Raw genomic sequence first — 17,458 nt, 5'->3', positions numbered from 1 at the left:
CCACTAGGCCTATCTAATTTTTTTGTGTTTTTAGTAGACACAGGGTTTCGCCATGTTGCCCAGCCTGGTCTCAAATTCCTGGACTCAAGCAATCTACCCACCTCAGCCTCCCAAAGTGCTGGAATTACAGGGGTGAGCCACAGTGCCTGGTCCAGCTCCTAAATTTGAATAGAAATCAAATTTGACAAGAATCACTTCAATGCTTAAGAATGTTCCTTTCTGGGCTGGGCGCGGTGGCTCATGCCTGTAATCCCAGCACTTCGGGAGGCAGAGGTGGGTGGACCATGCATGCGTGGTGGTGCATGCCTATTAGCTACTTGGGAGGCTGAGGCAGGAGAATCGCTTGAACCTGGGAGGCGGAGGTTGCAGTGAGCTGAGACTGCGCCACTGCACTCCAGCCTGGGAGACAGAGTGAGACTCCGCATCAAAACAAAAAAAAAAAGAAAGAAAGAAAAATACCTACAGCCGTTGAATAAAAACGTAAACAACCCAATTTAAAAATGGCAAGACTTAAACTTCACAAACGAAAATATATAAATGGCAAAAAAAAAAAAAAAAGCACATAAAAAAGTGTTCAACATCACTAGTCATCAAGGAAAGGCAAATTAGGCCGGGCGCGGTGGCTCAAGCCTGTAATCCCAGCACTTTGGGAGGCCGAGACGGGCGGATCACGAGGTCAGGAGATCGAGACCATCCTGGCTAACACGGTGAAACCCCGTCTCTACTAAAAATACAAAAAACTAGCCGGGCGAGGTGGCGGGCGCCTGTAGTCCCAGCTACTCGGGAGGCTGAGGCAGGAGAATGGCGGGAACCCGGGAGGCGGAGCTTGCAGTGAGCCGAGATTGCGCCACTGCACTCCAGTCTGGGCGACAGAGCGAGACTCCGCCTCAAAAAAAAAAAAAAAGGCAAATTAAAATCACAATGACATATCACCACACATCCACTATTAAATGACTGACAATAAAAATGTTGCCCAGGGCCAGGCATGGTGGCTCTTGCCTGAAATCCCAGCACTTTGGGAGGCCAAGGCAGGAGGATCGCTTGAGCCTAGGAGTTCAAAACCAGCCAGGGCAACACAGGAAAAATTTAAAAAAATTAGTCAGACATGGTGGCACAAACCTATGATCGCAGCTACTCCAAAGGCAGAGATAAGAGCATTGCTGAAGCCTACGAGTTTGAAGCTAGAGTGAGCCATGATCATGCCACTGCACTCCCATCTAGGTGACAGAGTGAGACCCTGTCTCGAAAGAGAAAAGCACAATAACTGGAAGTCATGCTGCTGATGCCTCTTTTACAATTCAAAGACTGCAAGCATTTTCCAACCCCAGGGTTTCTGAATCTGCTTGCAAAGTCTTTCTCCAGATATCTAAACACTTTATGTCATTCAGGCCTCTGCTTAAATCACTTTTTTTTTTTTTTGGAGACAGGGTCTCACTCTGTTGCCCAACCTGGAGTACAGTGGTACCCTCTCGGCTCACTGCAACCTTGACCTCTCAGGTTCAAGTGTTCCTACCAACCCAGTCTCCCAAATAGCTGGGACTACAGGCTCCCAGCACCACACCCGACTAATTTTTTTATAGACATGGGGTTTCACCATGTTGCCCAGGCTGGCCTCAAACTCCCAAGCTCAAGCGATCGTCCTGCCTCAGCCTCCCAAAGTGCAGGGATTACAGGCATGAACCACCACACAAAGCCTCAAATCACTTCTTTTTTTTTTTTTTTTTTTTTTTGAGATGGAGTCTCGCTACGTCGCCCAGGCTGGCATGTAGTGGCATGATCTCGGCTCACTGCAACCTCTGCCTCCCAGGTTCAAGCACTTCTGCCTCAGTCTCCCAAGTACCTGGGACTATAGGCGCACACCACCACGCCTGGCTAATTTTTATATTTTTAGTAGAGACAGGGTTTCAGCACGTTGGCCAGGATGGTCTTGGTCTCTTGACTTCATGATCAGACTGCCTCGGCCTCCCAAAGTGCTGGGATTACAGGCATAAGCCACTGCACCCGGCCTCAAATCACTTATTTAAAGATCTGTTCTATCAACTTGAAGAACAATCCTCACTCTATACCCTCTTGTGATTTTACAGCACTTATCACTACTTTATATCACATATTTGCTTGTTGCCTATGTTCTCAAATATCAGAAATGTTGATGCTTGGTTTTGTTCACAGCTCTACTTCCAATGCTAGCGGTTTCTGGCACATAGTGTGTGTTCAGTAAATATCTGTAGAATGAACGAATCATTCAAAAGCAACAGACTAAGTAATTATGTCATGGAGATCATTAATATTACTTATAGGAAATATATTAATGAAAAATCACATTGACTAATGTTATGTGAATAGAGACATGGCTAGGGATAAAATTTCCAGTCACAACATAATATATTGATTCAAATAAGGATCTATCTCAAACACCTTAGAAGATAATAATTGCTCTGGAACTGTTAGATTGTTGAAAGAGTAAAAACCCATAAATATTGAAGATGCATATGAGAAGTCTGAAGAGGTTTCACTGGAGAAAAAAGTATTTCTAAATTAATGTTTACATTAATACTAATATGTAATTAGTATATATATTATAGTAACATAATACTGATATGATGAATATTCACTAATAACTAATACAGTTTGCAATACATTCATATTTGGAAATGTATACATACGTAAATTAAGCATTGTAAATAGACACTTTATATAGTGTATCAGTACAACTTAAACTTGATCAAAAACTTTTAAAAATGGAATATGAGAGAATCTTATAAGGTATACATGATTATTCAATTCACTAAGCCTCTGTTTCCACACCTATAAAATTAAAATCATATAATTACCTAATTCTTTCTTTTTAAAATTGAGATAAAGGTCTCACTATGTTGTGCAGGCTGGTCTCAAACTCCTGGGCTCAAGCACTGGTAATCCTCCTACCTCAGTCTCCTGAGTAGCTGAGATTATAGGAGTATACCATTGTGCCTGGCACCTGCTTTTTTTTTTTTTCCTGGGTACCAAATGTCTTTATTTGAAGGAATGGTACAAATCAAAGAACTTAAGTGGATGTTTTGGTACAACTTATAGAAAAGGTAAAGGAAACCCCAACATGCATGCACTGCCTTGGTGACCAGGGAAGTCACCCCATGACTATGGGGAAATTAGCCTGAGGCTTAGCTTTCATTATCACTGTCTCCCAGGGTGTGCTTGTCAAAGAGATACTCTGCCAAGCCAGATTCAGGTGGTCCCATCTTGCGCAAGTTGATCACGTGGTCACCCAATTATTTGATGGCTTTCACCTGCTCATTCAGGTAATGTGTCTCAATGACGTCACACAAATGGGGGTCATTTTTGTCAGTGGCCAGTTTGTGCAGTTCCAGTAGTGACTGATTCACATTTTTTTCCAAATGTAAAGCACACTCCATCGCATTCAGCCCGCTCTCCCAGTCGTCATATTCTGGTTTCTTGATATCCTGAAGGAAGATTCGGCCACCTCGTTGGTTCTGCAGCTTCATCAGTTTCTCGGCATGTTCCCTTTCCTCATGAGACTGGTGAAGAAAGTATTTGGCAAAGTTCTTCAAAGCCACATCATCGCGGTCAAAGTAGTAAGACATGGACAGGTAAACGTAGGAAACGTAGAGCTCCAGGTTGATCTGGCGGTTGATGGCGGCCTCTGAGTCCTGGTGGTAGTTCTGGCGCACCTGTGAGGTGGACGCGGTCGTCATGGCGGGGGCTAAGGACAGGCGGCGGCGGCGGTGGCTGCGCCGCGCTGGAGCGGCGGCGGGGGCCTTGGGGCAGTCCGAGGACGCAGTGAAGAGGTGACGGAGGGCTGCCTATGGGCGGCCGGCCGGTATAGGGGACGAGCGCCGGGTTCCGTCTAAGCACTGTTGAAGCAGGAAACCCCAACGACTCTCGGCGAAGAATGTCTCGGCACCTGCTTCTTAATTAAAGATTAGGGGCCAGGCACGGTGGCTCACACCTGTAATCCCAGCACTTTGGGAGACCGAGGTGGGAGGATCACTTGAGGTCAGGAGTTTGAGTCCAGTCTGGCCAACATGGTAAAACTAAACATACGAAAATTAGCAGGGCATGGTGGCGTGCGCCTGATCCCAACTGCTTGGTAGGCTGAGGTAGGAGAATCGCTTGAACCTGAGAGGTAGACGTTGCAGTGAGCTGAGATCGCACCATTGCACTCAGTCTGGGCAACAGAGTAAGACTCCGTCTCAAAGAAAAAAAATATATATCTACTCATGTAAAACACACAGCACAATTTCTGATTATTGTTAAGAAACACTTTTCGGGGCCGGGCGCAGTGGCTCACGCCTGTAATCCCAGCACTTTGGGAGGGTGAGGCGGGTGGATCACAAGGTCAAGAAATTGAGACCATCCTGGCCAACATGGTGAAACCCCGTGTCTACTAAAAATATAAAAAATTAGCTGGGTGTGGTGGCACGTGCCTGTAGTCCCAGCTACTCGGGAGGCTGAGGCAGGAGAATGGCCTGAAGCCGGGAGGCGGAGCTTGCAGTGCGCCGAGATCGCGCCACTGCACTCCAGCCTGGGCGACAGAGCGGGACTCCGTTTCCAAAAAAAACAAAAAACAAACAAAAAAATGGCATTATAAAATGACCATAAGCAAAATCAAAAGAAGAATAAATACTGGGGAAAAAATGCTCCAACTCATGATGGAGGTTAATTTCACTCACATATAAAGACGTCGTTATAAAAAATCAATAACAAGAATAACACTTCAATTAAAAATGGACAAATATGAATAAATTACAGAAAAAGGAAATACAAATGGTTTTTAAAATATAATGAAAAGATTTTTTTTTACAATTAACGAATTTTTTCAATTAACTAAAGTTGGTATTTCACTAGGACGATTTAGCAGATGAAATGAAATGTGTTTAAGTTTAAAACACCATTTCTTCTTCCTTATTACATTTCACTTTTTAAGGTTAGCCCTCTAGAAACACATACATATATATATACACACATACACTCTGCATCAAAAAAGCCTTCCTACATTAATACTTGAGCATGATAACCTTACAATGAAAGGTAAATCATTAGTTGAATCTTGTGGAGAAAATCAAATTGCTTTTCCTCTGCTCTTACACCACAATCGTCAACACAGTAGACTTCTGTGACCAAATATGTGGGGATTTCTCCCCACCAACAAGCAAGCAATCAGTTCTGCAGCAGATACCACCAGCTGAGCACCTTCTAATCCAATTCAATGTTAATGCTATCTACCTGGAAATAGCATTAGATCCCACAGGCTGAGAGGGCTCAGTCCCACAAGACTGCCCCCACTTCAGACACTAGTTGTAAGGCTAAGGCCTCATCCAGAACTTCTCACCAACCAGCTTCAAGTCAGTGTTCCCATGATCCCCTTCTTAGGTTTGATTAATTTGCTAAAGCAGTGCCCAGAACTCAGGAAAACACGTGTACTGGTTTATTATAAACAATAGTACAAGGAATGCAGATGAAGAGGTGCACAGAACAAGGCATGTGGGAAGGGGTGCAGAGATCTCATACCCTCCCTGGGTGCACCACTCTCTAGGCCCCTCCGTGTGTTCAGCTATCCGGAAGCTCTCTGTACCCTGTCCAGGACTTCACTGGACAGTCATGACTGAAGCACGGACAACCATGTAGAAATATGATTGGACAAAAGTAGGATCTAATGCTAACAGACTGAGTGGGGAAACCCAGCAAGGCCTCTCTGTTCAGATTCTTCTTGGCCTCTCTGAGCAACATTCTTTCCTCCCAAGTATGGGACAGGACCCCTTCTGAAATGGGGGTCTTATGACCTCCAATCAGACAAGGTAGGTCATATCATTTCTTTGTAGTCAGCTCCAAGACAGAATGTTGGGGGATGATTAGAGTATATTTTTAGTTTATATGGCCTGCTTGGGGAGAAAAAGGAGCAGGCAAAAGGCAGGCAAGAAAAGGTCAGAGAAAGATCGCTTTCTGAAGCCTGCTTCTGAGGTCTAAAGTGCCTCAACATTATGACAAAAGACTGTCTTTCACTTTTATTGTTCTGAAGTTGTTCCGAAGCCACTTCAAAAACCAAGAATAAAAGGCCAAATATTTCAGTAAAATATGTTTATTGTTTTAGTCACGTAGGAAATAACAGGGACTATGGGTGTTCTATGACAGAAACTGGACGAAAACCAACATATGTATCATAACATCATAACTACCCCCAACCTTTTTTTTTTTTGAGACGGGGTCTCACTGCATTGCCTAGGCTGGTCTTGAACTCCTGGGCGCAAGCAATCCTCATGCCTCGGCCTCCCAAAATGCTGAGATTGCAGGCACGAGCCACTGTGCCAGGCCCCCTTTATGTCTATACATGATAAAACTTAATCACATAGAAGGAGGTATAGGGAAAATGAGAAGTACAAGATGGTATTCTCAAGAGGCCACATTAAAAAAGATTGAAATTTTTAAAAATAGCTGAAATATTTATTGCTTACACCATCTACACAAGCATCTAGTGGATTCTCCCTTGGCATTACATTGAGATACAGAAATAAAATCTTCTAAAATACCAGTATCAGAAGTGCCAAGTCAACTGTACTTCAAATTTCCCTTTACAAATTATCTATTTGAAACTCAGAATGTGTTTTCCTCCAAGCCACTGCTATACTTAAACAAGTAACCTAAATCACATAATGCTATATGGCCCACATATACCAGTGTAGCTCAGTACTAGATCAAACACTTTGTGAGGTTCTGTTTTTTTATTCAGATGGCAACTTTCCTATCATATTGTTTATGTGGTTTTAGAAAGCAGTTCATGGTGCACAAAAATAAGGTTCACAGTTCAAAGGAGGCCTACAGTGACCACCTGCTACTTGGAACATACTTTGTTTCTCCACAACGCTGAAAATAATGTTGCAATGGGAAAGAAAACACATCATTCTGGAGGATATCCAAGGGGGATTCAAGTCAAAAATGGAACCAAGAACTTACTTTGTAAAGCTTCAAGGTGACTTCCTTCTCACCCTAGGGCATAAAAGCCAATCAGATATATGCATAGTTACAGTTCAAGCAGTACCTATACTGACAGTCTCATATTTTCAAATAGATTTCATATTTATATAACATAGTGATGGTCCTATCTTATTAGGCTATCTAAAAAGAATGAGCATGTGCCAAATATAAATCTGGTTCAATAGAACCAAAAAATTCCTTCTAGGGTGCCCCTGCTCTTAATAAATGACTGTGCACTATTTCGTTAAAATCACTCAGGATTCTGGACCAGGATTTCCATTGATTATGTGGTCTTACACTGTTACTTAATTTGTCTAGGTCTCAGTTGATCTTTTTTTTTTTTTAAGGACTTCATTTCAGGTAATGGAGGAGTATATAATTCAAACTAATTCTCTCTCTCCTACTTGACACCCACAAAACTAAAAAAGCTGGAAGGAAGGGAAAACCTCTTAAAAGAATTATAGAAGATAAGGTGATCAAGATGAAGAAGAGGATGAAATTCCATAAAGAGGAAGCTTTGCATTCTAGGCCATTTTTGCTCTGGGGTCATTTGCTGATCTAGCAGAGGTATAGCAGATTTGGAAGTGAGGCTGTAGGCCCAGGGACAAAAGTGGGAATCCAGGGCCCATCAACACTGGGGGCTTTGTGGCTGGGTGGGCACTGTGAGGTGTGAGCCACCTCACAGCGTGAGCCACCACACCAGGCCGCAAGACCCTATCTTAACAAAAAAAAGAAGCCGGGCGCGGTGGCTCACGCCTGTAATCCCAGCACTTTGGGAGGCTGAGGCAGGAGGATCACAAGGTCAAGAGATCGAGACCATCCTGGCCAACATGGTGAAACCCCATCTCTACTAAAAATACAAAAATTTAGCCAGGCGTGGTGCCACATGCCTGTAGTCCCAGCTACTCAGGAGGCTGAGGCAAGGGAATCGCTTGAACCCAGGAGGCAGAGGTTGCAGTGAGTTGAGACTGCACCACTGCACTCCAGCCTGGGTGACAGAGCGAGGCTCCATCTCAAAAAAAAAAAAAGAAAATATACCCTCAATCCTTTTTTTCAGCTGCTTAGTCAATAAGTTCATTGTCTTTATCTGAAAAATCCTCGCATACAATTGTTTGATTTAGCTCTCAGCAGCCTCTTCCCAAGCTCTGAGGAAGCTTGCCTTCTTTTGAGCTACCCAATCTTTCTTCTGGGGAAGGGACATTTTGGGACTGTTCCACCTCTTCGTTTTAATTTCTTTCTTGGCTGCCTTCTAATAGACTGGATTCTATCATATAGCAGCATGAGCTTCCTTACACATCTCCTCCACCATGTCTGGAGTTACGCTGTTCTTTATGTACTGAGAGAATTCTTTCTTGTAAGCATCTTCATCTTCTTCCATTAGGTAACGCATGTAATCTGCAACACTCTCACCATGATGTACTTCAATGCACTTCTGCATTAAATTCCTTGGTTTCAGAATCATAACCAGGGAATCATTTCATACTGCGAGGAATAGACAAGCCTCCATCCATAGCTCACTTCAGGGCCCCAAAAACTTTTAGCCAGTGGTAGTTCTGGCAAGGCCTGCATCCAGATGCACCAGGATGACCGTCAACGCTTTCCTCATTGTAATGCATCTCTAATCACCTCCACCTGGCCTTCATAGATCCTTTCCATGCCAACCCTACTGAAAAGCCTGCGGGCCAGCATAGGCTGGTTCAACGTACTGTAGCATAATTTGTCAGGTCAACCTTCATACCATATTTTGGCAGTTTGTGTGCATTCACTGTGCAGATTATTATATCCTCTTCTACATGGGTATAAGGAACTTGACAAATGGTATCTGTTTGTTACGCAAACTATCATCCTGTAGTTGGGTGTGCTGTATTTATTTTTATCCTGTATCACCAAGCATTTCCAAGCATAGCAATCAGTTTTACCCTCTCATCATCTTCTAAATTTCACTTGGTATCTCTTAAAGTAGGCCACATTCTTGACAATTTTAACAAACCCCATCCTAAAGAACAGAGATGACTTGACACAGTCCTCTCCCTCACAGACAATCTTAAAAGCACATTAGATACAGCTAAAGAAAGAATTCATGAGTTGAAAGATAAATCAGAATGAAGATCCAAAATAAAACACATGGTGGCAAAAAAGATTAAAAACACAAAGGAGGAAAAAAAGATGCAGGATACTGTTAGAAAGCCAAACATAAATTTAAAAAAGCATGTAAAAAAGATATAATTATGGCAGGGCACGTTGGCTCACGCCTGTTATCCTAGCACTTTGGGAGGCCAAGGCAGGCAGATCACAAGGTCAGGAATTCCAGACCAGCCTGACCAACATGGTGAAACCCCGTCTGTACTAAAAATATAAAAATTAGCCTGGCATGGTGGCGCACACCTGTAATCCCAGCTACTCAGGAGGCTGAGGCAGGAGAATCACTTGAACTGGGAGGTGGAGGTTGCAGTGAGACAAGATCATGCCACTGCACTCCAGCCTGGGCGACAGAGCGAGACTCCGTCTCAAAAAAATAATGATAATAATAGTAATAATAATTACAGTTGGACATGGTATCTCACACCTGTAATCCCAGTACTTTGGGAGACTCAGGCTGGAGGATTGTTTGAGCCTTGGAGATCAAGACCAGCCAGGGCAACATAGTAAGTCCCTGCCTCTACAAAAATTTTTTTAAATTAGCCAGGCATGGTGGCACACATCTGTAGTCCCAGGTACTCAGAAGGCTGGGGTTGGAGGATCACTTGCATCCAGGAGGTCAGAGCTGCAGTGAGCTGTGATTGTACCACTGCACTCCAGCCTGAGCGACAGAGTGAGACCCTGTCTCAAAAGAAACAAACAACAACAAAAACACTACCTGTTAAAAAACATGGAATCACCACGTGCAGTGGCTCACACCTATAATCCCAGCACTCTGGGAGGCCAAAGCAAGCAGATCACCTGAGGACAGGAATTCAAGACCAGCCTGGCCCACATGGTGAAACCACGTCTCCACAAAAACACAAAAATTAGCCAGGTGTGGTGGTGAATGCATGTAATTCCAGCTACTTGGGAGACTGAAACAGGAGAATCACTTGAACCCGGGAGGCAGAGATTGCAGCGAGCCGAGATCTAGCCACCGCACTCCAGCATGGGTGACAGAGCGAGACTCCGTCTCAAAAAAAAAAAGTAGGGGGTGGGCTGGGTGTGGTGGCTCACACCTGTAATCCCAGCACTTTGGAGGCTGAGGGAGGTGGATCACTTGAGGTCAGGAGCTCAAGACCAGCCTGGCCAACATGGTGAAACCCCATCTCTACTAAAAATACAGAAAATTAGCCAGGAATGGTGGCACAAGCCTGTAATCCTAGCTATTTGGGAGGCTGAGGCAGGAGAACCGTTTGAACCTGGGAGGCGGAGGTTGCAGTGAGCCGAGATCACACCACTGCACCCCAGCCTGGGCAGCAGAGTGAGACTCCATTTCTAAATAAATAAATAAATAAATAAAAATTAATTAATCAATACAAATAAAAACCTACAAAAATTAGCCAAGTATGGTGGCGTACACCTGAAGTCCCAGTTACTCGGGAGACTGAGGCAGGAGAATTGCTTGAACCCAGGAGGCAGAGGTAGCAGTGGATTGAGATAGAGCCACCGCACCCCAGCCTGGGTGACAGAGTGAGACTCTATCCAAAAAAAAAAAAAAACATGGAATCAAATCATAATTGCCTGGAGAAGGAGCAGGGAAAAGGGGAGAAAAGGATTATAAAGGGGCATGAGGAAATGTTCTGGGGTGATGAATATGTTCATTATCCTGGTTACATTTATGAGAAAACTTACTAAATTACATATTTTAAGATGTACCCTTTACAGTGTGTCAACATTACAAGTACTCTCACAAAGCTATCAACAAAAAGAGGAAAGAAGCAGCAGTAAGCAACAACAGCCATAATTACTGCCTGGAGAATTTCCCCCAAAACAAACAAACCAAAAAAAGTGTGGGCTGCAGATAAAAGTAGTACATTTTTAGGATGAAAATTTATAACTTAAAAGAATATACAGAAAGAAGGACTGAAAAGTAACAAGCCAAACATCCATCAAGACTTCTGTTTGTTTTTTGTTTTTTTTTTAAGGGTAGTCAAGTGAAGCAGTGGGAGTGAAGAAGGAATAAATAAATCTGTAACTGGCTATGATTGATAAGTTATAAACACCACTGCACTGGGACTAGCCTAAAGAAGTTTTTTGAAATCTGCAAAGTAGACCGGGCACGCTGGCAGTAGCTCACACCTGTAATCCCAGCACTTTGGGAGGCCAAGGCGAATGGATCACTTGAGGTCAGGAGTTTGAGACCAACCTGACCAACGTGGTAAAACCCTGCCTCTACTGAAAACACAAAAATGAGCTGGGTGTGGTGGCACACACCTGTAATCCTAGCTACTCAGGAGGCTGAGGCATAAGAATCGCTTGAAACCAGGAGGCAGGGATTGCAGTGAGCTGAGATCATGCCACTGCACTCCAGCCTGGGCAACAGAGCAAGACTCCGTCTCAAAAAAAAAAAAAAAAAAAACCCTTGCAAAGTAAACCCAAAGGAAGTAGAAGTTAATAAGGAAATAATAGTCAACTGAAGTCTAGAAATCAATGGTTAGTTCTTTGAAAAAAAAAAAAAAAAGCAAGAAAACTGAAAAAGATCTGGGGATCAAGAAAAAAGTAAAACAGGCCGGGTGTGGTGGCTCATGACTGTAATCCCAGCACTTTGGGAGGCCTCAGCAGGTGGATCACAAGGTCAGGAGTTCGAGACCAGCCTGGCCAACATGGGGAAACCCCATCTCTACTAAAAACACAAAAATTAGCCAGGCGTGGTGGCCCGCATCTGTAGTCCCAGCTACTTGGGAGGCAGAGGCAGGATAACTGCTTGAACCCGGAAGGCAGAGATTGCAGTGAGCCGAGATCACGCCAGCACGAGGCTCCATCTCAAAAAAAAAAAAAGGAAAACAGAAGGCACAAATAAATAAAATGAGCACTGACTACTACCTAACTTCCCTTCTAATTCTATTAACTTGAAACTCTATAGCAGAGCTTCCCTAACTGTGGCAGATCCAAACATGGATTACAGGTTTATCAAGATAATAATTCCCTTGGCCCTTGGATCAGCCTGGTAGAGCCTAGAACAATAAGAGATCTCTGATACCCTCCAGCTGTGAGCCTCCTCTTCCTTTAGTACCAGGAAAACATCAGTTTCTACTAATGCCTTGAAAAAAAAAGGAAGCATTGATTTGGAGAACAACTAACTCTTACAGCTTCGCACTTAAGAACAGCATACGCGGCTGGGCGTGGTGGCTTGCGCCTGTAATCCCAGCACTGCGGGAGGCTGAGGGCGGGTGGATCACCTGTGGTCGGGGCTTCGAGACCAGCCTGACCAACATGGAGAAACCCCATCTCTAATAAAAATACAAAATTAGCCAGGCATGGTGGCGCATGCCTGTAATTCCAGCTACTCAGGAGGCTGAGGCAGGAGAATCGCTTGAACCCAGGAGGCTGAGGTCATGGTGAGCCGAAATCATGCCATTGCATTCCAGCCTGGGCAATAAGAGTGAAACTCGATCTCAAAAAAAAAAAAAAAAAAAAAAGAACAGCATACACTACAATGTTACTAATATGATTCAATGTTTCCTCTCCATTTAATGCAAAACCTATGTAATTTACAGCAGTTTTTTATGCTTTCCATTTTCTAAATATTTAAAACACTGTAAAGAATCTTTACAATGAGTAAATAACATGATAGTATTCCTCAAAGGGAGGTAAAATACAAGTTAAAGCTGGTAACAAAATAATCCCAAATACAAAATAATTTTGTTACCCATAAAGTTAACAGAATACAGCACATGAAAAAATGCATAAAGTCCCCCCTTATCCGCAGTTTCACTTTCCACAGTTTCAATACCTAGAGTTAACCACAGTCAGAAAATATTAAATGGAAAATTCCAGAAACAAACAATTCATAAGTTTTAAACTGTACTGTTCTGAGCAGTGTGATGAAATCTTGTGCCCTCCCATTCCATCCTGCCCAGAACATGAATCATCGCTTTCTCTGACCTATCCATGCTGTATATGCTACCAGCCCATTAGTCACCTCGTAGCCATCTCAGTTATCAGATTCACTGTCAATGTATCACAACGCTTGTGTTCAAGTAACCTTTATTGTACTTAATAATAGCCTCAAAGCACAAGAGTAGTGATGCTCGCAGTTTGGAAATGTCAAAGAAGAAAGGTGAGTACAGTACAATAAGATACTATAAGAGAGGCTGGGCACAGTGGCTCATGCCTGTAATCCTAGCACTTTGGGAGGCTGAGGTAGGAGGATCGCTTGAAGCCAGGAGTTCAAGACCAACTTCAGCAACAAAGCCAGACCTGACTCACAAAAAATTTTTAAAAATTAGCTTGGTGTGTTGGTGCATACCTATAGTCCTAGCTAACTGGGAGGCTGAAGCAGGAGGATCACTTGAGCCCAGCAGTTTGAGGCTGCAGTGAGATATGATGGCACCACTGCACTCCAACCTGGACAACAGAGTGAGACTCTGCCTCTAAAAATAAATAAATGAAATAATTTTTTTTAAAAAGAAGATATTGGCTGGGCACAGTGGCTCACGCCTGTAATCCCAATACTTTAGGAGGCCGAGCAGGGAGGATCACCTGAGGTCAGGAGTCTGCCACCAGCCTGACCAACATGGAGAAACCCTGTCTCTACTAAATATACAAAATTAGCCAGGCGTGGTGGCGCATGCCTGTAATCCCAGCTACTCAGGAGGCTGAGGCAGGAGAATTGCTTGAACCCGGAAGGCAGAGGTTGCAGTGAGCTGAGATCAGACCATCGCACTCCAGTCTGGGCAATAAGAGTGAAACTCCATCTCAAAAAAAAAAAAAAAGATATTGTGGCTGGGCACGGTGGCTCACACCTGTAATCCCAGCACTTTGGGAGGCCAAGACAGGCAGATCACCAGGTCAGAAGATGGAGACCATCCTGGCTAACACGGTAAAACTCCGTCTCTACTAAAAACACAAAAAATTAGCCAGGTGTGGTGGCATGCAACTGTAGTCCCAGCTACTCAGGAGGCTGAGGCAGGAGAATCACCTGAACCCGGGAGGCAGAGGTGGCAGTGGGCCAAGATCACACTACTGCACTCTAGCCTGGGTGACAGAGCAAGACTCCATCTCAAAAAAAAAAAAAAAAGATATTCTAATTGGGCGGATTATCTGAGGTCAAGAGTTGCCTGGCCAACATGGTGAAACCCCATCTCTACTAAAAATACAAAAAAATTAGCCAGGCACGGTGGTATGTGCCTGTAATCCCAGCTACTCAGGAGGCTGAGGCAGGAGAACTGCTTGAAACCCGCAGGCAGAGGTTGCAGTGAGCTGAGATCACACCATTGCACTCCAGCGTGGGTGACAGGCAACATCTCAAAAAAAAAAAAAAGAGAGAGACAGACACACACACACACAACATTCACGTAACTTTTATTACAGTATATTGTTATAACGGTTCTGTTTTTTATTAATGTTAATTTCTTACTATTTCTAATGTAAAAATTAAACTTTATCATGTATAAGGAAAAACATAGTGTATATAAGTTTTGGTACTATCTGTGGTTTCAGGCATACCATTGGGGGTTTTAGAATACAACCGCCATAGATACGGAGGAACTACTGTATGACAGACTTACGCCATTTATCTAAATTTTCCTCATTTCATTCAATATATATTTATTACATCCCTACTATATGTCAGATACCAGGGAAAACCACAAATGAAAAAGAACGAATCATGATTACTGGTTCTCAAGGATCTTCTTTTTTTCTTTGAGACAAAGTCTCGCTCTTGTCCCCCAGGCTGGAGTGCAATGACGCGATCTTGGCTCACTGCAACCTCTGCCTCCTGGATTCAAGTGATTCTCCTGCCTCAGCCTCCCGAGTAGCTGAGATTACAGGAGCCTATCACCATGCCTCGCTAACTTTTGTACTTTTTTTTTTAGTAGAGACGGGGTTTCACCACGTTGGCCAGGCCGGTCTCGAACTCCTGACCTCAGGTGAGTTGCCTGCCTCAGCCTCCCAAAGTGCTGGAATTACAGCCATGAGCTACCGTGCCCGACCCCTCAAGGATCTTAAGACTCCATTGAAAAGTAGTACATGGCTGGGCACAGTGGCTCACGCCTGTAATCCCAGCACTTTGGGAGGCCGAGGCGGGCAGATCACGAGATCAAGAGATCGAGACTATCCTGGCTAACACAGTGAAACCCCATCTCCACTAAAAATACAAAAAATTAGCCGGGCTTGGTGGCCGGCGCCTGTAGTCCCAGCTACTCAGGAGGCTGAGGCAGGAGAATGGCGTGAACCTGGGAGGCGAAGCTTGCAGTTAGCCAAGATCATGCCACTGCACTCAAGCCAGGGCGACAGAGTGAGACTCCGTCTCAAAAAAAAAATAATACTAGTACAGACATGACACAAACAAATAATTGCAATATGGTATAGTTACATTAATGATAGGCAATAGAGTGGCAAGTACATTGACCCTAGATCCAAACCGCCTGGGTTTGAATCCTGGCTTTAACATTTATCAGCTTTTGGCCGGGCGCGGTGGCTCAAGCCTGTAATCCCAGCACTTTGGGAGGCCGAGACGGGCGGATCACGAGGTCAGGAGATCGAGACCATCCTGGCTAACACGGTGAAACCCCGTCTCTACTAAAAAAATACAAAAACTAGCCGGGCGAGGTAGCGGGCGCCTGTAGTCCCAGCTACTCCGGGAGGCTGAGGCAGGAGAATGGCGTGAACCCGGGAGGCGGAGCTTGCAGTGAGCTGAGATCCGGCCACTGCACTCCAGCCTGGGGGACAGAGCGAGACTCCGTCTCAAAAAAAAAAAAAAAAAAACATTTATCAGCTTTATTACCTAAAGTAAATTAGATAACCTCTCTGTGCCTAGGGTTGTTCTCTATATGAACATGTAATGCACTTAGTGCCTGGTATAGAGTAAACACTGAACTCACCATTATTTTTATAATTATCACTATTAAACCTTATATTATGAAAAACGTTTCACTTGGTTAGGCACCTAACCTGAACTGGTTCCCTCTATAATCAGTAACATAAAACATTCCCTCTATAATCAGTAATAAGCCAACGAAATTCCTAGAACAGCAGTCACTAAAGCAATCCATATCACCTTAAGGCTATTTAAATAATGTTTTAAAACTTACCAAATATAACCAAGACAAAATTTAAAACTATTCTACACTCATATACTTTGTATATAGCCATATGGAAACCTACACAGGTTATCAGACAGCCCCTGAATATTATTCAAAATCAACAAATGTAAAAGTGAAAGAATGCAAATACACTATAAACTTCATGTTCTTTATCTCTGATGTGCACTAAAAAGGAATAAAGGGACTGGCTAACTATCACTTGCTCCTTCTAACGCTGACATTTCTTTATTTGACTCCAGTTTGAACTAATGATACTTAAGCGTTGTTTATTTGAGAATGGATCCATCCTGCATAGAAAACAGAATGTATTTCACAGATGAGTGTAGAAATCCAAACAAGGGCTAGGCACAGTGGCTCACTTCTGTAATCCTAGCACTTTGGGAAGCTGAGGTAGGAGGACTGCTTGAGTCTTGGAGTTTGAGACCAGCCTGGGGAACATTGTGAAAAACCATCTCCACAAAAATTTAAAAATTAGCCAGGTGTGGTGGCACATGCGTGCCATCCCAGCTCTTCAGGAGGCTGTGGTGGGAGAGTAACTTGAGCCCAGGAGGCTGCAGTAAGCCATGATTGCGCCACTGCATTCTAGTCTGGACGACAGAGAAAGGCCTGTCTCAAAAAAAAAAAAAAAGAAAAGAAAGAAATTCCAACAAACAAGATCAGAAATTAGAAACTTAAGATTTCTGTCAAAAAAAAAAAAAAAAAGATTTCTGTCTTAATGTTAACACTATATAAACTATTCCTCTTTGAAAAATATGCCTGGCCGGGCGCGGTGGCTCAAGCCTGTAATCCCAGCACTTTGGGAGGCCGAGACGGGCGGATCACGAGGTCAGGAGATCGAGACCATCCTGGCTAACATGGTGAAACCCCGTCTCTACTAAAAAATACAAAAAACTAGCCGGGTGAGGTGGCGGGCACCTGTAGTCCCAGCTACTCGGGAGGCTGAGGCAGGAGAATGGCGTAAACCTGGGAGGTGGAGCTTGCAGTGAGCTGAGATCCGGCCACTGCACTCCAGCCTGGGTGACAGAGCGAGACTCCGTCTCAAAAACAAAAAAAACAAAAAAAACAAAAAAAAAAAGAAAAATATGCCTTCTGTTTGTCACTATTGTCTTGGTAATTAGTTATAGCTTCTAGCAAGCAAAGAAACCTATTTCAGACTTGCGTTCACACATTAAACTATCACTTAAACAGGAGTATTTAAGGTCTGGTGCAGTGGCTCACGTCTGTAATACCAGCACTTT

General features: G+C 43.7%; 2 protein-coding genes across 4 annotated transcripts in view; both read right to left on the bottom strand.

The window, feature by feature from the left end:
• NPEPPS (aminopeptidase puromycin sensitive) overlaps positions 1–17,458 on the bottom strand; it is a 100,330-nt gene that overhangs the window by 62,145 nt on the left and 20,727 nt on the right. The window lies entirely within an intron of this gene.
• Positions 2,997–3,909, bottom strand: LOC117067133 (ferritin heavy chain-like). Its single transcript, XM_033183286.1, has one exon. The coding sequence runs from the start codon at positions 3,708–3,710 to the stop codon at positions 3,267–3,269; it is 444 nt and encodes a 147-aa protein (XP_033039177.1). The 5' UTR covers positions 3,711–3,909; the 3' UTR covers positions 2,997–3,266.

The sequence above is a fragment of the Trachypithecus francoisi genome, unplaced genomic scaffold (genome assembly GCF_009764315.1).
Source record: "Trachypithecus francoisi isolate TF-2019V2 unplaced genomic scaffold, Tfra_2.0 Lachesis_group20, whole genome shotgun sequence".
Classification (NCBI taxonomy): Eukaryota; Metazoa; Chordata; class Mammalia; order Primates; family Cercopithecidae; genus Trachypithecus; species Trachypithecus francoisi.
Note: the sequence above shows the minus strand (reverse complement) of the source record. Positions and strands in the feature narration are given on the sequence as shown.